This window comes from Aulostomus chinensis, chromosome 22 (genome assembly GCF_037954235.1).
Source record: "Aulostomus chinensis isolate RoL2024-O1b breed Wild chromosome 22, RoL_Achi_v1.0, whole genome shotgun sequence".
In the NCBI taxonomy this organism is placed as follows: domain Eukaryota; kingdom Metazoa; phylum Chordata; class Actinopteri; order Syngnathiformes; family Aulostomidae; genus Aulostomus; species Aulostomus chinensis.
This window is the reverse complement of record NC_141341.1, coordinates 16,918,911-16,943,513: the sequence shown is the minus strand read 5'-3', so window position 1 is coordinate 16,943,513 and position 24,603 is coordinate 16,918,911. Positions and strand designations below refer to the sequence as shown.

The 24,603-nt window shown below is 42.1% G+C and overlaps 2 protein-coding genes across 6 annotated transcripts; one reads left to right on the top strand and one right to left on the bottom strand.

Annotated features, from left to right (window-relative positions):
• Nucleotides 1-227: 227 nt before the first annotated feature.
• LOC147240992 (sodium-dependent neutral amino acid transporter B(0)AT3-like) lies at nucleotides 228-8,344 on the bottom strand. The gene is made up of 12 exons (XM_086194396.1): nucleotides 8,096-8,344; nucleotides 7,192-7,332; nucleotides 5,208-5,345; nucleotides 4,092-4,273; nucleotides 3,893-4,003; nucleotides 3,698-3,810; nucleotides 3,470-3,598; nucleotides 3,229-3,385; nucleotides 2,870-3,074; nucleotides 2,624-2,783; nucleotides 2,385-2,547; nucleotides 228-2,101 (listed from the first exon to the last, which is right to left on the bottom strand). The coding sequence occupies exons 1-12, from the start codon at nucleotides 8,235-8,237 to the stop codon at nucleotides 1,880-1,882; spliced, it is 1,863 nt and encodes a 620-aa protein (XP_086050522.1). The 5' UTR covers nucleotides 8,238-8,344; the 3' UTR covers nucleotides 228-1,879.
• A 5,323-nt stretch (nucleotides 8,345-13,667) lies between these two features.
• LOC147240991 (sodium-dependent neutral amino acid transporter B(0)AT1-like) lies at nucleotides 13,668-20,035 on the top strand. 5 transcript variants are annotated; one of them, XR_015111154.1, is made up of 13 exons: nucleotides 13,668-13,866; nucleotides 14,169-14,309; nucleotides 14,416-14,553; nucleotides 14,624-14,805; nucleotides 14,897-15,007; nucleotides 15,758-15,870; nucleotides 15,993-16,121; nucleotides 16,547-16,703; nucleotides 16,771-16,975; nucleotides 17,068-17,227; nucleotides 17,727-17,889; nucleotides 18,804-19,296; nucleotides 19,456-20,035. XR_015111154.1 is itself a non-coding variant. In XM_086192850.1 (12 exons), the coding sequence occupies exons 1-12, from the start codon at nucleotides 13,668-13,670 to the stop codon at nucleotides 18,978-18,980; spliced, it is 1,875 nt and encodes a 624-aa protein (XP_086048976.1). In that variant the 3' UTR covers nucleotides 18,981-20,035. The 5 variants fall into 5 exon arrangements, 3 of the variants coding, with proteins under 3 accessions (XP_086048976.1, XP_086048977.1, XP_086048978.1); XR_015111153.1 differs by having other exon boundaries at nucleotides 18,804-19,342; XM_086192850.1 differs by having other exon boundaries at nucleotides 18,804-20,035.
• Nucleotides 20,036-24,603: the final 4,568 nt, after the last annotated feature.

Sequence of the window (24,603 nt, the reverse complement as noted above, 5' to 3'; positions counted from 1 at the left end):
AGATATTCCAGCCATTCATCCATCCATTTTCGGTCGCGGGGGGAGGGGGGCGGGGCTGGAGCCTATCCCAGCAGTTATGGCCGAGAGGCAGGGTTCACCCTGGACAGGTCACCAGTCCATCACAGGACCAACACATAGAGACAGACAACCATTCACACTCACAGTCACACCTACAGTCAATTTAGAGTATCAATCAGCCTCGTCCCCTCTTGATGTCTTTGGACTGTGGGAGGAAGCTGGAGTACCAGAGAGAACCCACGCAGGAACAGGGAGAACATGGAGACTCACACAGAAAGATCCTGTGCTGGAGCCGGGACTTGAACCTGGAACCTTCTTGCTGTGAGGCGACAGTGCTGACCACTGCACCACCGTGCTGCCCGCGGTGAACAGATATTATTGGACAATTTTGCCGACTGAGGCTAACTGAGCTAGTTCTTCCATAATGCACATAAAAGGATTTCAGTGAGCTTCAGTCAGCATGTACATTCATGATCTGTCCCCCGTGACCCCTCCAGTTTTGTTCAACTTTCCGGAGTTATTACAAGATAAGATAAAGGTCTGAAGAAAATGACATCATGACCCGAATCTTCCTCTGGCTTTGTGCTTGCAGACAATTCAACAGCTTTGCAACTTTCCAGTAATAAATGCAAATACATTTCCCAACAATAATCTTCAACTTGTTTAGTACCAACTTCATTTAGTTGTGTAAGAGCTGTAAAAAAAAAAAAAAAAAAAAGAAGATTTTTTTGCGCTTGTGGTATCATCCTCCTATCTCTCAGGGTAGCACAGTCTGGGCCAGGACCTAGGGGTCTGAGGGTGACCAGGTTCAGAGAGGCCCCTGTAAATATCCTCTGTCCAGACTTTACCTGCCAGCCAGCCTTGATTTCAGCCTCCACCATAACCAACAAGTATTTAACAGCTCCACAGTATGGATTCCAATTTCATTCATCTTGATCCGTCACTCTAATGACATCATCAGCCTAGAGATACACGATATGGACATGACCTTGATGACCTCAGTACTGTCCATGCATGTGTTTTATCATCAGGGTGAATATCCACGGAGTGGAGTGGGACAAGTGAAGTTCACATTATTTGAGGCAAATTTATAGAACAATCTAATATCAGAATAACTTTAAAAGAACACCCTGGACATTATGCGACTATGTTGTCATTATGTCAAAAAAGGGCTATTATATAGTTCAGTTATAGTTATTCGTAAGACAAATAATTCATCCTTAAAAAAGAAGTTGGTGTGGTGAAGCTAAGTTTTAGTTCATAACATCATTATTTTGTTGTCCTCAGGAAGAGAGACTGACAGTTGAATTTTTTTTATTTGTTTATCCAGTCCTCAGCGTGCCAAAGAAGTATTACTATGGTATCTAGTTTTGGGAAAGCCAGCTACAGAGACAGCCATTTGATCATGTGATGCAAAGCACTTATATGATGACACTGTCATAAAACACAATCTATAAAAAAAAAAAAAAAAAAAATCCAGGTCAATAAAGATGTGCAATGAAGAATCGTCCAGTTGTGGTACTTTTCCATGACACATCTTTACCTCTATAAGAACATTTGAGCCTTTATTGGAACACATAATGTCTCTGTAGGACAATTCGCCACAAGGTTTGATGCGTTTCCAATTCTTTGTTTTTAAAAAGTCCAGTTTTTGGGAATACTGATATAAATGGGATTGTGCATTGAGTATACTTTCTCCTCTACAAAAAGCATAAAAGAGTTTTCTGATGAATAAATTCCATTGGTAAGACAAATGTATATTTGTTTGATGCCATGTTGGCTCTCCTCAGATCAATTTTATACATGTAAATATGAATTGTCTGGGAAGTCCTTTTCTTTTTTAGGAGAACCGGTAACGTTGTCACTCGGCCCTGTTGTTTATCTGATCCTGTGACTCAAACTCAAAGGCGTTGTTGTTGTAGGGGTTTGGGTCAGCGCGTGTTGACGATTTACTGATTCCACAGCAGATGAGTTTGTAGAGAGCCACCAGTGGGATGGAAATGACCGGCAGCACAGACAGAAGGATGATAATGGCAAACACCCAGTCCGGGTAGGGCTTCATTTCTGTTTGGGGGAAGAGTACCTAAAGAAAAAGACAGAGCTGTGTAATTATGCTGCACTTTAAAAGTCAATTATGTGCAAGTAATAGTTTAAGGGTTTCTTCCCCTTATCCTGTTAAGGAGCAATTAGGAGCTCAGTATCTTGCTTAAGGATACTTCAGCATGGTCACAGGGGGAAATGAGGGTCGAACCAGTGACCCTTCGGTTGCTAGATGGCCACTCTACCACTGAGCCATGCTGCCCCTGGGTTGAAAACCATGTTTGCAAAATATATCCTTATTAAATCAATATCCTTGTCTGACTTACATAAGCCGGGTTCCAGGTGGGGTAGGAAGGGTGTTTCTGTGCCTGCAGGACCACGTACGCGACCAACACTGTCATGAGCATTACAGGACTGATAAACGTCCAACAAACCTTCCAGTAAATGTTTGGCCTCTTCCCGGTCATGAAGTATATGTCATCACTGAAACTGAGAACACAAAGAATTAGCTGTAAGTTGCATAGGAGCTCAGAGTCATTAAAAAAGGAGGAGGAAACCACTTTACTTTTTCATTCCATGGACATAAATAGCTCCAACAATCTCAAATAATGCAATGATGAGCAGAGGTACAGAGCCCACGTAACTGTTGAAGACCTCCACCCAATAGTTTCCTGATCCAAGGCTGAAGATCAGAGCCACCAAAAATGAAATTAAGCATAGGATCGCTATGGAGGGGACGAAAAAAAAATCTTGTTTATGAAGGGAATTCAAAGGAAAAAACCTTTTTCAGAGTGACTTGTCTTCCAAGTACCTGTTAGAATTTCATTGGGGATCCACTTGGGCACCAGGTTGAGTTCCCTGATGGGATTGAGAACTCCCTCAATGTTGCCAAACATGGACGAGAGCCCTAAGCTGAACAGCATTATGAAAAACAATATAGCCCACACCTGCGGGCCTGGCATCTCCAGCACTGCCTCTGTGAACACAATGAAAGCCAGGCCAGTGCCTGATGCACTCTGAGGAAGAAGAGGAAAAGGAAAAAAAAAAAAATTAAATGCCTAACTGGTACATTTTGTTCTGCACTGAGAAAGGACAGGGAGGTGAGCGCAGACAAATAAGGATTTAAGGGAGGGAGGAGGAAAAAAAACGCATTTTTAAAAGGTCCAGTACCTGATCAAGAAATGTTCTCAGGTCACAAGACAACAGGGGTATGTTGGCCATGTCCTCTGGATGTGTCTGACTTAGATATTCGAACCAGGAGTTGTAGTTGTCCAGTGTTATATTCTGATCGGAAATCTCAAAGTGGTTGGTCAGAGTCAAAATATTTCTGCAGAATAAAAACCAACAGCAAGTATCAGCAAAGTATCAGCCAGTATCAATACTAGTATCAGGAAATTACATAAATACCTACTCTTGCACACAGGAGTTAAAGGCGTTATTAGCTTTGAATCCCATGATGGAAAAGATGGGGATGGACGCGTACAGAGATGTGGCGCTGTTTATTACTCCCACTATGACAGCATCCCTCTCACAGTTATTCCTAATAAACACAGAACAAAAAAGAGCTCTGCCAGCCACCTCTCTCTCTCACACACACACACACATCATCTGAGTTGTGTTAAGGCCACTAAGTCCTTACTTCTCTTCATTATAGCTGGAGAAAGCTATCAGACCTCCAAAGGCCACAGAGAGAGAGAAGAAGATCTGGGTTGCAGCGTCCAGCCACACCTGAGGGTTCTTTAGTATCTCCCACTGCAGAGAGAAGAAACAGCACATCAGGTGTGTGGGATTCATGATAAAATCATATGTGGTGGCAAACAATGATCCAGCTCACATCAGGAGTAAAGAGATACACCAATCCATCAGTTGCTCCGGGGAGAGTAATGGCCCGCACCAGGAAAATGGTCAGGACCAGGTAGGGGAAGGTGGCTGTCACATACACAGCCTGAAATGTTCAAAATGTCACTTAAAAAACAGCCATTAACCATAATTTGATGACATATTAAGGTACTGTACAGTGCCTTTCCTCTGACCTTTCCCATGGATTGGATTCCTTTGATGAAACAGATGAAGACCACACACCAGGCGCTGGCCAGACAGATGACCATCCACCACCGCGGGGAACCGCTGGTCTGAATGTCAGATGTGATGTCCAGGGTCTTTCGGTACCAGAAGTAATTAACTGGAGTGCTCTTTTCACATTCTAAATTGAAGCCTGTATGGATTGTATCATGACGAAACAACAACAATGAAAAATATGCTAAGAAAAGAGAATTGTCATGGTTGGCGCTTTGTTGAAGTCATTCATAAAAGTTTTTCAAGAGCCATTCTTACGTACATTCTACTTTTTCAAATCGTGATTTTGTCATATTTTTATGTTGTCAGCTCTCTGGCCATGACCATAAATTAACCAAATTATGGATGCCTGTTGATTCTATCATATAATTTAGCAATATATTGTGACTGGCTGTTGTGCATCATAATTATATCACAGCGGCATACGCTCAATCATCCTGATGGAGTTTTTAAATCCTAGAGAAGCTTGCCATCCCTGGTTTGAGAGAGTTGTACCAAACCCAGAGTCCAACCTGGACAGCTAGAGGAGGCGTCCTGTGTGGACCTCTGCAGCGTATCTACATCCCCGACTGCTGCGTTTCCCTCGGCGTTGTACTGCATTTCCTCTGCTGCTTGCAGTGCGGCTGTTCTAATCAGTTTTAATGAGCGTTTTTTAAAAAATGAGACGCACCACTGAAACAGATGCGGACCCTGGATGTGTGTGCCGAGTGTAATTTGACAACGAGGACTCATGCAGTTGCACTGTAGTTAGAGGTGATTTGAGCAGCAAGCATCGCTTCAAGTCCCCAGGATATTCTGTACATTCCAGAAAATCCAGTTTACTCCAAATCATTGCCATAATGTTATCAACATGGAGACATGGCTTTATGAAATCTTTAGAATTTCATTGCATGATACGTAAAAACATAAATGAATATTTTCTACTTTGGCTAGTGACCATGAGCAGGATAAAGACCTTTGAGAAGTCTATGATCAGCAATGAATGGATTTAGCAGAAAACCAGTACAGCCCTTTGATTATCCCTTTACACATACTGGTAATAAATGAGCTTGAAATGAGCGCCCTCATTTTACCTGTTTGATTTTCATTGAGCGGACACTGGCTCCACGGAAGTGGGTTTTGGAAAGAGTTGAAGAAGTACCAGAGCACCCAGGCCAGGATGGTGTTGTAGAAAATGCTCACCAGGAAAGATACCACCATGGAGGCTATTCCTGCACACAGAGATCACAACACATCTGAAAACATTCATCCGAAACAAAAAAGATTACATATGGAAATGGACATATGAAAATATATATCTGGAGTTGGATTTCTTTTGTGTGACGTTGGCGAATGTTACAAAAACAAAGTCTTATGCCACTGATTTAACTGTATAACTGGGGAAATGGTTTGTTTACTAGGTAAACAGTGTAGGATCAAACCCTGAAACATCTGCAGGTCTAAGGTCTACTTCCTTAAACGTCAAATTATATTAGAAAGATATTATACAAAGAAACAAGGTGGGATGTGAGCTAATATGTGCTGTGTAAAACAGTGGCTGGTCTCTACTCCAATGTCTTTCTTTTTTTTTTTGGAGTCCTGGTACCAGACTTAGGTCGGGCAATCTAGACCTGTTGCTTAAAGAAATAGTCAAATACAAAATGTGTCCTGAAAATGAAGACTTGGAACAAGTGGCCCAGGCTCTGGTTGCAAAACATCCTGGTTATGGTGGCTGGAAGATAAGTTTGGGCACTTAAATGAACAATTACCGCCAAATACTGAGAAATACTGCCTACCCAGCGTTGAGCCTAAGTCCCAACCAAGTGAAGAAGCCACGTGAAGCCAAAGTACATTTTCTTCCTAATTATCCAGGGGGTGAAACTGCAGAAACTCTTGAGGCCCAAAGCCAAGCACTCGCGTTGGAGCATAAGCAGAAAAACTCCGATAAAAAAAAAAAATCACAGATCAGAATGAAAATGGAAAGAACCTTTGCCTACAGAAGACAGGGAAGTATTAGTGATCCTTTGTGTGTTTAGCTCCTGGTAGGGTGTATTTAATTCAAGGACCTGAGAAGAACAGGGACGCCTCTGTGGCGGTCTGTGTAACATTGCTTTTCAGCTTTAGCTGAAGCCCAACATAAGCAATAGGGGAAAATGAACCCATTACAGAAAACCTGTGTCCTGAAGATGTGTACAGAGAGTGATGTGTGTGTATTACGAAGGTTTATTTCTGTTCCCTCTGTTGAAAAACGCAGAGAATGCAGCCTGAAAGGAACGTTAAGGCTCCCATGTGGATGTTTGCCTGTGCTATCAGTCAACTGTGATGCCAGTCACCTGTCATATAGATGATGGATGACTCTAAAGTTGCTCTTATTTTCAGTGCAGTCACACACCACTTGACTTTCATCATGAAATTGTATTTAAATCTTTCAAAAGGTGTAAAATATTTCAAAAAGATTTGGGGGTGCTTTTGGTACCAGTTGGCAGCATTCTCACATGGTTTGGTTGGTCCAGTGGTTTGTGAGATCACTCCCGGGTTTCTAATCAAAGCTATGGTCTATGATTTGAGAAAGATTAAAAAAAAAATTTAAAAAAACGCCCCCCCCCCCCACACACACACAAACACTTCCCCCTTGTATCGCCCTCCCCTTCGATCTTACCTAGACACAGCCCCTCTGCAGAGCCACCATAAGATATGTTAGTGCTTTTCTTTATCCACGCATGAGAGCAACCAGAGCAACAAGCCAACCGGCAGAAACCAAACACGGTGCCAGCTTACAATGCAGAGAAACGTCTGCTCTATTTCCTCTGCTTGCCGTGACCGAATGTGTCCAGCCAGGCCAGGAAGTCAAGCAAAGCAACATGAAAATACGATTTCAAAATAGAACAACTTTCAAAAATTAAACCCCCTGACTGGCAAATGCAGTGTGTGCGTGTACGTTTGTGTGTGTGTGTGTGTGTGTGTGTACGTGTGTGTATTTGCCAGTATTATCTAAACAGAGGCAAGTGTAACTGATCGCACAAATGTATGACATAAATTTGTTATCATAAACGATAGCTATAATCCAAGGTTACTCACCGACCCCACCCAGAAATGGGGAGACTGAGCGCCAAGCTCCAATGCTGCCCTTGCGAAGCCTCTGTCCTATTGCCAGCTCCAGGTAGAGCAGAGGGAGACCCTCAAACACCAGCGCTATCAGGTAGGGGATGAGGAACGCACCTGAAGGAAATGAACATTTGTCATCATAACTGTCTATTATTTTCCATCCATCCATTCATTTTCTTCTGCCTATCCAGTTAAGGGTTGCGGGGGAGGGGCTGGAGCCTATCCCAGCAGCCTTGGGGTGAAAGGTGGGGTTCACCCATCACAGGGCCAACACATAGAGACAGACAACCATTCACACTCACAGCCACACCTACAGTCAATTTAGAGTATCAATCAGCCTCGTCCCCTCTTGATGTCTTTGGACTGTGGGAGGAAGCTGGAGTACCAGAGAGAACCCACACAGGAACAGGGAGAACATGCAGACTCACACAGAAAGCTCCCATGCTGGAGCCAGGACTCGAACCCAGAACCTTCTTTCTGTGAGGTGACAGCGCTGACCACTGCACCACGTGGCGCCATGTCTATTATTTTATTTTATTTGATCCTAAATTGAGGCTACATGGACTTTGTAACCACTTGATTAGATAATTTCTAAAGAAAGGTCAAATAGGGACTAAATAGGATCCCTCCTGCGTGTCTGTATCTTAGAGTAAATAGGTTAAGTTGATAGGACCAGCGCACATTAACAAGATAGTGTATTTGCTCAACCCTGACCTAGGTGAGGTCTTGCAGGATGCTGTGACACCTGAGGGAACTATGAGGAAGTAAAGAGAGTACCAGAAGAAATCCTCAATCCGACACACGTAAAGCTAATGCGTTCAGATTATCAAGTCAAAAGTGATGTGATGTGACAAAATTTACAAAAGTCGTGTCTCACCTCCTCCATAAATTTGGCACAGGTATGGAAAACGCCAAACATTTCCCAGTCCCACCGCAAAGCCAATGCTGGTTAGCAAGTACTGAACCTTGTTGTCCCATTTGGGTCTTTCCGTCTCTCCAGAGTCGTTTATTTTGTCCATCCTAAAGATCGGGACAATTCTAATTCTGTCGCAAACCTGTAACGTCCCTAATCCTACAACACTCTTCAATCAGTCTGTTTGATCCTCTTTTCCATCCAGAATCACACTCTTTATCTCAGCTCAGGGTCTGACAGAATCAAGTGTTGAGTTAAGTCTAAATACTCCCTGGTGCTTCTCTCTGAAGGGGTTGGCCTTCAGGGTTTTATCAGTTGCAGTTGAGTCAGAGATAGAGGTTTTATTGGCATTTAAGAAGAAATCAGGCACCCGGGAAGGAATGAAAAAAACACGATGCTTTATTGACTTGTTAAAGATGGCAACGTGCTAAATAAACCCAGAATTAATGGATAACCAGTGATGCTGGATCAGTTACACTGACACAGTCGAACCACTTGGATGGAGACAATTATGAAAGGTTGTCCTGTCAGCTGTGTCTTTGTTAATCATCAAAAAGTTGTAAAATTCTAAATTTAACACAAATGAAACAGGTTTGATAAGACGAAAATCCATCACTAACTCTAAAGAAGCATAGTTGAACTCTAGCAAAATGTAGATAACAACTTAAAATCGAATGTTAACATGTGCCGGTGCATATGGGTCAGCTTTTCATTCAATAAAAAGAAAGGTTTCTGCATTTAGTCATGCACCAAACTGTACATAATCTGGGACTGAACATCAGCTTTTTGTTCCGGTTTATCTCTCGTACCAGTTTGTACAAAACAGGTTGTTACTGAGCAGACTAATTCCTTCTTACCGTTAACTGCAGCTTCACCACAACATATCAGTGGTGTTACATCAGAATATGTTTTTGTTTGTATTCTTTACCTGCAGCCTCGATTGAACAGGGTTTGGCATAGTGCGTATCGATTATGCCCTCTAGTGTTCAATGCGAGGAAATGCAGCTCTGAAGTTGTACCCTCCAGGCTGACTCGGATCTAGAGAAGGTAAACCCTGTGAGCAGAGGTGTGTCTTGTTTTCTCAATCTAGGATGAACATCTGGGATTGATTTTGGGTGTCTAGCTCACATGATGTTGAAGTGTCATGGGGTTATGAATTTTTTTTGTAGTCCCCAATTACAATTTGATTTTTTTTTCTTAAATTCCAGTAGAAATTTTGATGAAGGTGAACCCATGTAGAAAAGAATGAGCATCTATCTGATAAGAACATGCTAGGGTTTGCTTTAAAAGTCAACGAGCAATTAGTTTGGATTATTTAATGGAACGTAATCAATGAAAATGGTGCTATGAAAGAATGAACGTGAGTAAGTGAGATATAATGGCAGTTGTAAGGAAATTTTCTCATTTTAAACAACATTTTAAACAAGATTTTAGAGTTTACAAGCTGAACTTAAATGAAATTCATAGTCCGACAATCTAAGATCAGCACTTTCCAAAGCAATGTAGATGCACGGAGAGCATGTGAGATCAGGATGTGCAGCTTCAAGAATAGCATACATTACATGTAGCATAACATACATTTTAATAAACGTAACAGCAATAAACAAGACAGTCTGCGGGAGCCTTCTTTCAGAGCTTCAAAAACAGACACTGCATCTGCAACAGATTTTATTTTATTGGAGCAGGAGATGGCAGCTATTAAAGGCAGAACCCGGAGACAGGCGAACCCGAAACTGTAGAGGTTTTGTAACATCACATGACCCGCAACCCAATGGTTAGATTTTAGTGCATTTTACTGTCTTCAGTTTTCATATCATAGCAGCTACGAGTTCAGGACAAATAATATAGTACACATCTTGTTTTTGACTGTATTCTATTGCATCCTACATTCAAATGGGTATTTAAATTTTTTTTTTTTTCATATTTCAGAATTCTGTGACTTGGTTTTCTGAATAGCATGTCAGTTGACCTTGAGACTTTATATCAGTCGACTACGCGGGATGCAGCTCTTGTATCTTAGTACGTTCGGCAGGAAGTACACAACAAATCAAGACACAGGTGGGAAGTGATTTACAAAATAAAACAATAAACTATGACAAGACAGGGTTAGACCAAACTAAAACTAACAGTACACATTAGAAAAAAACGACAACGTGAGGAACAGAGGGCATATCAACATTGAAAAATCATACATTCATGACAAGGCAAACTTAAAGAATCCAAAACTATCCTGTCCTAGAGATTCGCACCTCCCAGACAGGACTATTGCACTTTTAACACCTCCTTTATTTGACATGTATCTTTCATGCTAACTTAACCTTTGATATTTTAGAAGTGTCCAAGTCACATGACCTTGGGCTGCCACACCAATACTGGTAATTATGACTAGACCAGGCAATTAAAACACACCTCTTTTTACCACATTTTATTTCCTGTTATTTCATGTGAAATTTTTCATGTAAGATGAATGGGTTTTTTTGGTGGTTTTTTTGGGGGTTGTATTAAGGTCATGTGGCCAAGAAACTCCAAATTAATACAGGTTATTATCCTGGCTGGGTAAAAAAAACAAAACAAACATACTTCTTTTTTCAGTTTAATCCTTTTTAAATCAATCGTCGAAGGCAAAATGCATCTTTGTTTTTATTAATTTACTCAGTTACTCAGTTTACTCAGTGACATTTTCATAAAAGATTTGTTAAGTAATGTGTATTTTATTGATTTAAAAAGAATATATATTTACACCATTTATTTCTTTTTTATGACAATAAGAGATCCAGGGGGTCCGATCAAATAAGGAGAGTCCTTCTCAAAATGGGGGTCAGCAAAATGGTTGTGTGTGTGTGGTGGTGTGGTGCAGTGGTCAGCAGGGTTCTGGGTTCTAGCCCCGGCTCGGGCGCGGGATCTTTCTGTGTGGAGTCTCCATGTTCTCCCTGTTCCTGCGTGGGTTCTCTCTGGTACTCCAGCTTCCTCCCACAGTCCAAAGACATCAAGAGGGGACGAGGCTGATTGATACTCTAAATTGACTGTAGGTGTGACTGTGAGTGTGAATGGTTGTCTGTCTCTATGTGTTGGCCCTGCAATGGACTGGCGACCTGTCCAGGGTGAACCCCGCCTCTCGCCCATAGCCACTGGGATAGGCTCCACCCCCCCAGGACCCTTAACATGATAAGTGGAGAATTTGCCATTTACCGATTTGCCATTTCAATTCTGGTATTGAACTGGCTCCGAAAAAAAAATGCACTACTAAATTTAAAAACAACTGGACTGTCTGTGGTTTAACATTTGATTTAGCGGAGACTGAAATTTGTACCACACGATTGTTATTAGATGTCCAGAGATAAGAACATGTTGGACATGTTGCATCATGGGTATTTGTACTGTGTAATACTTCGATTAACGTAGTTTGTATACAATTTGTTTCAATTGAAGAGATCTTAACATTTAAGCAGTCACGTTCCAACAACATCTGCTGAATCGTAATAAATGCAGTCTATCACTCCACTCATGTTCTGACACGTTTTAACCTCAGCGTAAAAATCTCTCCTAAATCTCCAAGGCGCTCGTGGTGTTCGGAGCTATTGTGTTTAGTTGTTATGGTTTCTAACAGGAGTAAAGTGTCAGCTCAGTGAATCTCTCAGTGCTGCAGTCAAAAGGGATTTGGTGAACTGTCGTCCCCCCCCCCCCCCCATCATTCTCTCAGAGCAACATTTGTGAGTAGGACTCTGATCTCGTTATCATCATTTATAGTGGTGACAGTGTTTTCTGCAGCTGTCATCTAAATTGTTATCAGCTTCGGGGTCAAATATAAGACAAACGCATTTCGACAGTAAGTTTCAAATTGGGAATAAACCTAGGGTTTAAGACAAAAAAGAAGTACACTTCATTTGCGTATTCATTGTTAGAATTATTCCCTTTAAGTATATCAAACATACATGTTGATTGGGGTTAAATAGGTAGCAGATTCAGTGACCTAAGATTAAGGGAGTAAACAAACAGACAAGACAGGTAGATACCAGATTAGATAATGTTGGGTGTCTGAGAGTGCAGTATATGCATAGTTTCTCTGGATAGGGTTAACACCCTGCATGCATGAGAGCAGTGGCTTCATTAGTAAAACAGAACATTTAATGAATACCAATTGGTTTTAGTTGTAATAACATTATTATAATCATTGATTTAAGCAGTATGCTAAATACAGTGGAATTTGTGATTAAAAATGAAGCAGTAGGGCTGAAACCTTCAATGTTAAACGTTACCGTTCAAGGACCACCTTACCCCACGGATCTGCCCTCTGAACTCAGCGACCCAAATGCTTTGGCTTCTAAGGTAGAGAAGAGTCTGGATGTGAAAAGGTATGACTACTAGCAGGTAGGTGCTCAGCCTCCTGGCAGTGTCTTCCTCCTCCGCCTATGTCTTTGGAGCCTCTCTCTTTACCCTCGGAGGAGATAATCCAGATTCCATGAACCAGAGTCTCCCTTGAAGATCACGAGCAGTGCACGGATGAAGGCAGCTATGACATTTCCTGTCCATTGAAGAGCAGGGGTACATCTGATTGTCAGAGAACATGGTGAGCAGGGCAACCCTGAACTTCCTCTCGTAATTGCAAATTCTGAGGCTGACAGCAACTTTCTGGACTCTAATTGAAGCTGCTCTCTGTTTCCGGCTAAGTCAACCAATGACAGTGCCTCAGAAGAGCAGGGCTGCAGCTCGTGACACAGTTTTGGTGGGCTTTCTGCAACCTCCTCAGAGCCAAAAGTCAACCTTTCCTTCACACTCAGACCAACAGACAGCCGGAGAGCAACCAGAGGGTGTTGCTGTGCATCCGAGACCTCCCGCTGATTGTCAAGTTCCTACAGTGTATTTGCTCTTGGATTCATTGTGTGGAACACAGCAAATGGAAAGCATTTCTGAAGTGAGGACCTGGATGTCAGCTAGCAATATTATTGTCTGGTTTGTGTCACCCAGAGAATCCTGTGACGTCATGATCTGCAGGCTTCCATTCTGCTACCTAAGGTCATGTTAAATATTTTTTTCACATTTCCCATGTGTTTCCTGTTTTATTTTGGTCACTTGTCTCTGAACTCATAGTTTCCCACCTGTGTGATAGCCTGTTCTGCTCTAATGTCGTCCACCTGTGTCATATTAATGCATTCCCATCTGGTCTTATCACACATTTTCAATAAAGAAATCCTGAATGGAAACGCTGACAATTTGAACACATTTTCAAATATAACAAAAACTGTAAACTGGGGAGAGGGGCTGGGAAATTTGGTATATAGCTATACAAAAGATAAATCTGAGTAAGTGCGAACAGATTCAGCAAAGGAAGGAAGACGTACTTCAATTAAATTCATTGAGTCAATTTATTCAGTCTTCCTCTTTGAAGTAGAAGTGCAGAGTGTGCACTTATTAATCTGCGAGCTGCATCTGATAAAGAAAATGATAAACTTGCATCATCAGAGCCAAGCACACACACAGAACCTAATCTTGACTCCCAAGAGCGGCAGTGGCACAGGTTTGCTTCACTGAGGCCACCATGAGATTTCTACTTCCTAACCCAGGACTGGATCTGCGTATCCCATCCTACGCTGATCTAGACAGGATGGAGAAGGAGAAGGCTGAAGACAGGCCACAGTGGAACAACAAAGCCCAGTACCTCCTAACCTGTGTAGGATTTTGTATTGGTATTGGCAATGTGTGGCGATTCCCTTACTTGTGCCAAACTCATGGTGGAGGTAAACTTTTCAAGTCTATCTTACTGTATATTTTTATTAGGTGCAGTAACAAGTAAGAATTGTAATTTTAGAACTGCTGAAAAGTATAAATTGATACCTGCATATTAGGTGCAGGTGCTAAATATAGTTTTTGTTCATAGTTTTCTTATTACAAGTCAATATAGGTTTTGAGTTCAATATTTTGCTTCACAACTGTTTTATTTGCAACTATTTTTTCCCTTATTGGCAAGCTAATTGATTGTCAGAAAAAGAACGACGTAGCTGGAGGACAGTTCTGACACTGATGAAAAATATGTGTCCAGGTGCATTTCTGATTCCCTACGTACTCCTGCTGGTGCTGGAAGGATTGCCTCTCCTGCTGCTGGAGTTTGCAATCGGTCAGCGTCTCAGGAAAGGCAGCGTGGGTGTGTGGAGGGCTATCAGTCCTTATCTGACTGGTGTTGGTATGTAAACTAGGCCCTGGACAGAAGAATAGAATCACAACATGTTTACACAGTAAATAGGCAACCCTGTGAGTGTGACATAAGTTGTTGGTACTGTCCTTCTCAGGTATAGCCTCCATGCTGGTGTCCGCTTTAATTGGACTGTACTACAACACCTTAATAGCCTGGATCCTGTGGTATCTCTTCAATTCCTTTCAAGACCCACTGCCTTGGACCCAGTGTCCTCTCAATGACAATGGAACAGGTATTTATACACACATTAAAAACACATTTTGTATTCATGTTGATGCACTGAACATCTGTTGCCCCTGCAGGTTTTGTATCCGAGTGCCAGCGGAGCTCCACTGTGGACTATTTCTTTTACCGAGTGACTCTGAACAGTTCAGCCTCCATATCTGACTCTGGGGGAATTCACTGGCCCGTCGTTGTTTGTCTGCTAGCTGCCTGGACTGTCATCTATATCTGCTTCATCAGAGGGATCAGTACTTCTGGAAAGGTTTGTTGATGTCAACTACTGAAGTCAATCATAGGTCACTATTGCACCCCAGCTGTTTATATTATTTCATGTTGCTTTTTCATTACTTTAGGCGGTGTACGTCACAGCCATCCTGCCTTACATTGTTCTGGGCATATTCCTGATCCGAGGATTGACTCTCAAAGGCGCCCTGACTGGAATTACCTATCTTTTCACACCAGATGTATGCAAGAAATTGCAATTATCATGAAGAAGCAATCAGACACCACATAGCTATACAATACTTATGTCCCTCTCTTCTATTACTTGCAAATTAGCATCAGGCTTTGCACTGATGATGTTTTTCTATGAAGGTTTCCTTTAATATTTTCAATGAAATGAAGGAACTAGGGGGAAAAATTCTGCGTATCCTCCAAAATTTATATTAACTCTTCCAGGTATCCATCCATTTTAAACCGCTAACCTGAGATTGGGTTGTGGAGGTAGCATCAGAAAACCTCAAACCTTTTTTCTGCTGATCACATCAACCAGCTCTGCATGGGGGACCTTGAGGTGTTCCCAGACCAGCGTGGAGATTTAGTCCCTCCACCTGGTCCTCGGTCTGGCCCACAACCTTCCTCCCCTGTACACCCGGATGACATACTGATGGGGATCCCAAAATACCTACAGCAGCTCTAAAAGCCCCACATTAATGAGGATTGAGTTTTGTCTGATGGCTTCACTCTCTTTTTATTTATAGTGAAAACCTGTTCCAACTGCTTCAATGTACCAGGCAGTTTTAGCATAACCTGTTTGCATATAGCTATCTCGCTAATCTTGAGTAACCAGCCAGACATCCTTCCATTGGCCTTCACTAGAACAGACCTGTGAAAGACTGTTCTGGTAAACCAGACTAAAAACTACCTCGATATCATCAAATAGCAATGAAAACATATCCAACAAACAAACCCACATCACACCATGTCTCTTGCAGTTGGAGGAGTTGTTTAAACCAACAACATGGCTGGATGCAGGCACCCAGGTCTTTTACGCTTTGGGTTTGGGGTGGGGAGGCCTAATCTCCTTCTCAAGCTACAACCCTGTTCAGTAAGAGACTTCACAAGCGTTTGAAAATGTGACTTATAACCTCATACATGAGATACTTAAGCTCTCAGGACCAAAGTCAGTCAAATAGGTCATGTCTTTTGCTTTTTTTTTCATTTACAAAGCAACAACTGCAAGTATGATGCAGTGTTCCTGACAGCAGTAACAGGCCTCACCGCAGTCTATGCTGCCACCGTTACCTATTCCATCATCGGCTTCAGGGCCACAGAGAAATATGACCAGTGTATCAGTGAGTGAGTAGTCACACTTTGTGATATTGTAAAACTGTAAATAAACTGTGTTAAAATGAATTTGACATTGTGGAAATACATGTTTCACTACCACAAATTGACCCATTTGTTACGGGGTGGTGGTGGGGGTTATGTACATTCACAACTATTGGCTAAATTAAGTGCCAATCAAAAGTCCCTCCCTAATACCATAATGATTTCCATTAATGAGATGGAAACAAATTGCATGCATACTTTTTTAGGTGGGATTGAAAATAACATACGTTGGTAGTCTCTGTACAGCGCAAAAACAAAACAAAAAAATCAAAATACGGTGTTAGAAAACACATCCGCTGAAACATGCATCTCACATTTTGTGTAAATCTGTATTGGTGGAATGGATGTGTGGCAGAGGGAATAAATTAGAAAATATCCTACTTCACTCCTAGAAACATCATGACGTTGTTGAATGCCTTCGATCTGCCTGAGAACAGCATCACTACGAACAACTACGAGGAAGCCTTTAATCACCTGAACAGCTCCCATCCAGAAATGGTTCTTGCATTGGAGATAAAAACCTGTGAAATGCAGACATTTCTCAGTGAGGTAGCTACTATTGAACACACAACCTCAATATCATGTCCTCACCCGACTAAAAGCTATGTTTCTCCAGGGAGCAGAGGGAACCGGTCTGGCCTTCATTGTCTTCACAGAGGCCATCACAAAGATGCCTGCTTCTCCTGTCTGGTCTGTTCTCTTTTTCATCATGCTTATCAGCTTAGGGATCTCATCCCTGTTTGGGAACATGGAGGGAGTGGTGGTCCCATTGAAAGACTTGGGGGTTTTCCCTAAGAGGTGGCCCGATGAAGCACTGACTGGTAAAATGACTTTGTCTGGATCTACAGATCACCAACCTCAGGTGGGGTGATGATCTGTAATGTTTTGAGACGTTTTTCTCCGTGTGTTTCAGGAATAACGTGTGCCGTCGCCTTCATCATCTCCCTCCTGTTTGCGCAGCATTCAGGGATTTATTGGCTAACCCTCTTTGACAACTTTGCTGGATCTATTCCACTACTGACTATTGGACTGATTGAGTTGATAGCTGTTGTTTATGTCTACGGTATTGACAGGTAAGAACTTGCAAATTGTATTTATTTAAATGCAGCAAGTTTTTAGTGAAATGTGTTGTCCATCCCCCTCAAAACTAGATAAGATGATACATACATAATATAATATTAGCATGCTCCTGTCCAAAGACATCAAATACACTTTTCCTAAAACAGTCCTAGCCTACAATTATGAATAATAGAATAGTCAGACACAGTCAGAAATGCATTGCTGACAAAACTGCTGGGTACACTGATTTCCCCTCCAAAGCCCCACTGTAGCAGCAGCCAACAAGATATCATATTTTTGATGACTACAGGAGCTGCTGCTGCTGCCAATCATGGCCGACTTTGTGAATGGGGAGTATTACTTCTGGACAAACCGAGTTTAACCGACCTTCAACCTGATCTATTTGAAGAGTTTTAAAGCTATCTCTGCCAGGACACATGCAGTGTACTGAATATCAAGCTATTTTCCTTGTTAAATCTATCACATTTTAATTGAAATCCTTTTGTGTGGCAGGTTCAATGAGGACATAGAGTTCCTTTTAGGACAAAAACCCTCCATGTTTTGGCAGATTACATGGAGGTTCATCAGTCCTCTCCTCCTTTTGATCATCTTCATTTTCTACCTGGTGTCTCAAGCCCAGCAAGAGCTCAACTATTTAGTCTGGGATCCGAAATCGGTAAGCACAACATCAATTGATCTACAGTGAAATGTACTAAAGTGGATATATCAATTATAAGGGCCATTTTGCATCATGCAACTTTACTATAACTTAGGACTCTTTTTGTATGTTTTGGTACATTTCAGTCACCCTGATTAAAGTCTTAGGCTAGAATGACACTGGGTCCATCAACCGCAAGGAATCCTAGTTTTGAGAAAATCCATGACACCTGTGATGGTTTTAATGATTCCACCCTGCTGATGTTACATGTCACAGATGGACTCAGTGAATTTCTAGCATAAGGTACGAAGTGCAATCTACTTAAATCAGTTCCATTAATTTGTCTGGAACAAGGCGTAAAAGCGTTGGCATGAGTCTTTAAATTAGGATTGCTTGGCGTGTTATAGGACCCAACACTTCTGATCTTCTGCTGCCATTTTATTAAGTAAAATACACAAATCCAAGATCCATGCATCCATTTTCTACTGCTTATCCTGTGACCTGTAAGGGTCACGGGGGGGGGGGGGGCTGGAGCCTATCCCAGCTGCCTTTTGGCGTTGAAGCGGGGTTCTGGACCAACACAAAGAGACAGACAACCATTCACACTCACAGTCACACCTACAGTCAATTTAGAGTATCAATCAGCCTCGTCCCCTCTTGATGTCTTTGGACTGTGGGAGGAAGCTGGAGTACCAGAGAGAACCCACACAGGAACAGGGAGAACATGGAGACTCCACACAGAAAGATCTCGTGTCTGAGTCTGTGTCTGGAACCCGGAACCTTCTTGAGGCGACAGTGCTGACCACTGTTAGCTGTTGGGCTGTGCTGCCCAAATCCAAGATGTTTCAAATATTTTTTTTGTTAGTGTTTATGTTTGTCAGGAAATCCTTTGCAAGCTATATATACTAACTTAACTGCTTTATGTTCTGCAGGTGAAGTTCCCTTCTCTAGCATCAGTGCCATACCCCTCATGGATCACCGGGGTCATCTTTGTCTTGGCAGGAGTTCCCAGTCTGGCAGTACCTATGTATTCCTTATGTAGAGTGGTTTCAGTTTTTTGCTGTAAGACAAGAAAAAAATCAAATGAACAGCTACACCAGATGTCTTAAAATAAAAAAAAATAAAATGTAATTTAACCACGTGACAAATTTGCTTCATGTTTTGTGTGAACACTGTTTTTCCGAAAGCAAGTGGAAGGCCCCCATGGGTCTAGAGTTGCTAGTTAGCGCGTGTGGTGCAGTTGTATGGTGTCTCTTGTTTTATCAGGGATGTTCACAATCCTCTCCCTCAGCCCTGACCTTGCCTGTGTACCAGTCAATGGGAAGGTTATGGTCGCTGAGCCGAAGATGACCCCTCATCAGGAGAAAAAGGGGAGCCTGATATACAGTCGGTGAAGACAAAGATGAATATTACCAAGGGTGTGTGGTGAGTGACCTCACAGAGGAAAAGGCCATCCGGGGCACTGGTGTTGGTAGGCCATCTTTAACTGTTGTCCATTAAGTTGCTGTCAGCCTCAGAATCTACGAAGATAAGAGGACTTAAAGTTAAAGGTCACTCTGCTCACCATTGTTCTCTGATTTCCAGACGCACCCTTGCTCTTCAGTGGACATCTGGCAAAGAACCATCATCGCTGAGCATACGCAGTGCCTCTCATCTGTGCGCAGCTGCCGATCTTCAGGGGAGCTTCTGTTTCACCCCATCTGCATGGTCTCCTTGGAAGTTTGGGGAGAGGGGCTCAAAGGATGTAGCAGGAGGAGGATACTGCCAGGAGGCCGAGCACCTGCCTGCTGGTTGTCATATCTTTTCATATTCAGTCCCTTAACAGTCTTAGGGGACAAAGAAATTTGGACGCCAGGGTCAGTGGGAAGGTTCATGGGGACAAGGTGTAAGCTCTCACCCCTACTGCTTCATTCTGTTTTCTTTTTTGTTTGCGATTATATTTTTATTGGGAAAAGATATTATTGCAGCATACAGTTTCCACAATTTTTCATAGTGTTCTCCCAGTTTTTTACTTTTATATTCATCTGTATATGTACAGGAAGAGGCTGCAGTCCTCTTGAGCTACAGCTCAGTCCTTAGAAACCTTTACAACTTTCTCTTCCAGAGATGTTTTTTCAATTAAATTTTCAATTTTTCATTACATGGGCTCATCTGTTTACAACTTTGTAGCATCAAGTATATGTGTATATATATATATATATATATATATATATATATATATATATATATATATATATATATATATTGAGAGCCATATAATCCCGCATGCTTCCACTGATGACATCGACCTTTAACTGGTCTCAAGAGGAAGCAATAGGAATAGTTTGCTTTTGTATGGTTCACCCAGTAGTCTAAACTTGCTTTATACTGCAATTAAGAATACCAAATTAGTTTAAACACAGACATAGAGTAGAAATACACAGATAAATAAATGTAGCGATGAAGCTACATGTGATGCAATTGTCGTGAAATGTTAGCAGGCTAAAAATGAAAGCTACCCGAAGTTAGCTGCAACTGAAGTGGAAGGTGGACAAGTAACCAGCAGGGGGAGTTGTACAAACATCAGCTGTTACATTTAACAGTTTACAATCCTGAGCTTACAAACCAATTCAGATAACAAAGAAATGGCAGAGATACTTTCATTACACATATAGACTGCACACACTGGACTTTGCCTCAGTAGGGCAGTACTGGTCTATGCCTGGTCTCTAAGCACCTCCCTCTATTCCGACAGTGTGCCAGCTCATTTTAAATATCTTTAAGTTCCTGTGTTGTTTCCATCTGGTGCGTGCTAGTGGAACTGCTCTACTCAGAGTCTTGTCTTGAGGGTGAATGCTCTGCTTTTGTGCGGCTTGGGTCTTGGTGCAGCTTTGGGTGGGTGTCTCTCGGACTATTTTTTAGTCTGATCTCTCTAATAGGAGTTTTTCTGTGTTGCATAGTCTTTAAATGTCTGCTTTTCTTAACCCTGGTGTGAATCAAGATTGCTTGGATCTGCTTTACACACATATACTGTACAGTATGCTTCCTATAGGGGATATTATTAACAGAGTTACATCCTATAATTGCTATGCTGACGATCTCTTTCAAGCCTGATACTGACACTGTCTTGAACACTGTCACAGCAGCCTGATTGCCTTGAAGGTCTGGATGTCAAACTACTTTTTACAACTTAGCACAGATAAGATGTTGGTTTCATCATTGCCCCAATGAGTGCTCAGAGAACTGGGAACTTCAACTATCCAGCCTGTCAAGTAATTGTATTTGATCAAGCATATGGATCGGCATATTCAATCAAACGGAAAAGACAGATTTTGTCCACCTTCTGTGAAATTAATTACCTTTTTAAGGCCCTTTTTGCGCTCCGAAAGCGTGTGAAATCCCCCCCCCCCCCCAAAAAAACAGGCCTGATGACAACATACATATTTTAAGGGTGTTACTCACAGGTTTACAAAAATAACTCAAAGGTGCCCCCTAGAATTAAAAAAAAAAAAAAAAAAATCAGGAAAAATTCCTCTTTCACCTATTTGCAGGATTTTGGTAGGCTTGTGTATCACGACAAGAGCTACAAAATTGACTTTGATGTCCATGAAACAGGAAGTGTGCCATTTTGACATGAATTATTAATTTTTTTAAATATTTGATCATTTCCTGGTGTCATACTCATACTACTCTGAATATGTCTCTTCAAATTTAAGCAGTGTAGATTAACCCTTCTGTGACATTAGATTGTAGAGGTTTTTTGTTTTTTTTTTGCCGCAGCATATCGGCGTGGCAGGCTCGCAAAACTTTGAAGATTCACCATGAAAAACAAAACTGCTTTAACTCCTTCCCACAACTTGTTCCAAACTTTCATACACAACCCAGCCTGAGGACATCTACAGTCCAGCGTTGACCCTTGGGCATAGTGCCACCTAGTGGCTACTTGAAGTGAATAAGGTGGGACAAACATCATCTGGCTGACATCAAGATAGCATCACGCTGACCTCCCACCTACTTAGTAAGCCCAGGGAGCATCACGGTTCCATCACATGCAGGTATCCCAGTGGACTCTATGTGAACATGAGACTGAAATCCCTTCGACCCCCAGACCCAAGCAACATTCATATCTCAATGTGATGATTGATATGCACTGATATGAGACCTACATATTTCTGAATAAACCTACAGAAAATAAATGAATGCTTATTAAAAATGTTATTATTCCTACATGGAGTAAATAATGCCATTTTTATAAGCATGGACACTGCAGGGAGTTGAGCCCCATTCCAGTCGTATGGAAGTACCTCTACCAGTGTCTTTTGTTTTTTTATGGTATTTGGAGAAAGTAAACCATCCTTTCAACAACATTTGATGTTGATATACAAATGTACATCATAATATTGCAGTTATTCACAAGTGTGTGAAATGTTGTGAGTTTTGTTGTTGAATCTCATGAAAGTCTAGTCAACATTTTATTGAAATCAAGGGGATAAAGAACCCCCTGGAGTCTAGTGGAGATTATTTTACAGGTGTGAGTCACTGAACCTTTCATGAGTTAAAAAAACCCCAAACATTTATTTTAATTAAAGCCAAAAATTCTATTTAGCACTTTCCATCTACTACAATTTGTTGTGCTAAGCTAACTTGCAGTGAGCTGGTCTCCGAGGGTCTCTCTGATGGAGCACAGATGAGAGGAGTGTATTGATCTGATTTTCTAGCTTTTGGGACATTGAGTGTATTTCTCAAAATGTTATGTCTCATATGACTTTATTTAGCTATGATACTATTTGCCATTGTAACATATTGTACCTTACTTACCTGAAGAGACCTGCTCCACCAAGGCTACCTTTGGGTCAATTAGACCACCAGATATGAAGGCTGGTCAAGCCTGGTCTCTTTGCATCTGTCTCATGGGTCGTCCGGTGGGGCAGCAGGACCTTGCTGCCACCTGAGGAGAAGAGAGAGATGAGGCAGTGGGGGGGGGGGGGGGGGGGGGGGGTCATGCTTGACTGGGAAGAAAAAAAGACAACACAGGGTTAAGTTCATTCTTTGATCATTCAGCAACATCATATCATTGAAACATCATTCTAAACCAGCAATAATCTGTCCAAATCTACACTTATGTTTGGGGTTTATACCTGGGAGATCTTTGCCAGGACTTCTGTCCAAAACCTGTCGCTCTGTCCTCGCCATCAGTCATGCCAGTGACTTCTAAGTCTGCCTCTTCCTCTCTCCACCCAGAGCTGGGCTGTGGTACCAGTGACCTCTGGGTCTGTGAGGAACTGGTACCTGCTGGGTTGCTTTTGGATGCCATCATTGTTAAGTGGAAAGAAAATGATCAGCTTCTGAAGATTCAGTTCTGACATCATAAGTACACAAATGCTGATGGAGCCATGATGGCTACATTGAAGACTATAAATCATTCACCTGTGTTCTTGAATGTTGTTTCTTCAGTTTATCTAATTTGGTAGAACTGATATTTATGATCAGCAGAATAAGAGTTGGACTCGTGTTGGAGGGTTAAGAAATACGTCACTCTTGTGTTTCAAGGTTCCACCTTGTGGTGGAAGCCCGTACAAAGATGGAGGAGGAGCATCACGAGTGGTGAGCTGGCAGAAGAGAAAAGCAGTCAAACTGAAATAATGGAGACTTTCCCGTAGATCATCTGCTGACTGATGTTCTTTGAGAAAACAGTTTAAAACTTTTATCTCCAGCTGCTTATGTTATTTTCCCTCCCTCAGGATGGCCTCCATCAAGTCCAAGATCCGGATCCTCCTGGAAGGAGTGGACTGGCGAAAGTGTGTGTCGATCTATTGACCTCTATTCCTGTCTGTTTCAGTGGAGAAGTGAGCACTAAGTGGCTGATGGGACTTCTGCTGACTGAGTATCCCCATTGCCTAGACGAGCAGCTGGACTACACCATCAAAACCTTCAGCAACTACGGTTCCTCTTAGACTTTTTTGTGTTTTTCAAATAGTTAAAGCAGTTTTATGTGCAAACGATTCTTGATCCTCTGTTTGTCTTCTACTCTTGCAGTCTACAGTGGGGCTGAGCGTTGCAGGGTCCCTCTGGAGGAGGGAATGGGGTTGACTTTTTCAGGAGGGAAGAGCTTTTCTGGGTGAGGGTCAGCATCAACATTACCCTCAGCTGACACCTTGTGTGCACTGGCAGGACAAAGCTGTCCATATTGTATCTGAGGAGACCCTTCAGAAGCCAGCCACCGTCAGATCAGAGCCTCTCCATCAGAGTCTAGGAGGGAGGACGAAACCCCCCTCCAATGATCTTGAGGCAGAGAAGCTTATGAGGTACATCAGACTGTCTTTGGAGGTTTCTAATGACACACACTTTTAAAGTTGCAGTTGGAAAAACAATATCTTGCTTTGAGATGTTACGTCCTTGACAGAGGTGTGGTGAGTCTATAGCTGTAAACTTGACAAGATCGTCCTCCCTTTGAATTTTGTGCATATATCTCCCTTTTGTGATTGCTGAGGCTTTATTAACTTTAGCCTTTAAACGGTCATGTTTATTTCTGCTGTTTTTTCAAAATTGCTATTTACACACCAGAGACAGGGAGCGTCGAGTGACTCAATACGGCCAGAGGCGCTGAGCCCGGACAGGAAGCTCCTACACCCTCCTAGAGAAGGTGTGCCTTTCCGCCGGGAATTAATGCCAGCTCCCGAGTCTCCTTTTAACACGATCCCCCATCTCTGATCCTATCTCTTATTTCCTAGTTAATCTATTCCCTCCCATCTT

What these genes read in the sequence shown, in the direction of transcription:
- LOC147240992 (XM_086194396.1), bottom strand. Translation starts at nt 8,237, where the DNA reads ATGGACAAAATAAACGACTCTGGAGAGACGGAAAGACCCAAATGGGAC. An exon ending in GCTCAATGAAAATCAAACAG is followed by an intron (nt 4,274 to 5,207) that starts GTAAAATGAGGG and finishes CAATCCATACAG; the next exon opens with GCTTCAATTTAGAATGTGAA. An exon ending in TGAGAACATTTCTTGATCAG is followed by an intron (nt 3,075 to 3,228) that starts GTACTGGACCTT and finishes CTTCTTCCTCAG; the next exon opens with AGTGCATCAGGCACTGGCCT.
- LOC147240991 (XM_086192850.1), top strand. Translation starts at nt 13,668, where the DNA reads ATGAGATTTCTACTTCCTAACCCAGGACTGGATCTGCGTATCCCATCC. An exon ending in GGATCAGTACTTCTGGAAAG is followed by an intron (nt 14,806 to 14,896) that starts GTTTGTTGATGT and finishes TCATTACTTTAG; the next exon opens with GCGGTGTACGTCACAGCCAT. An exon ending in TAGTCTGGGATCCGAAATCG is followed by an intron (nt 17,890 to 18,803) that starts GTAAGCACAACA and finishes TATGTTCTGCAG; the next exon opens with GTGAAGTTCCCTTCTCTAGC.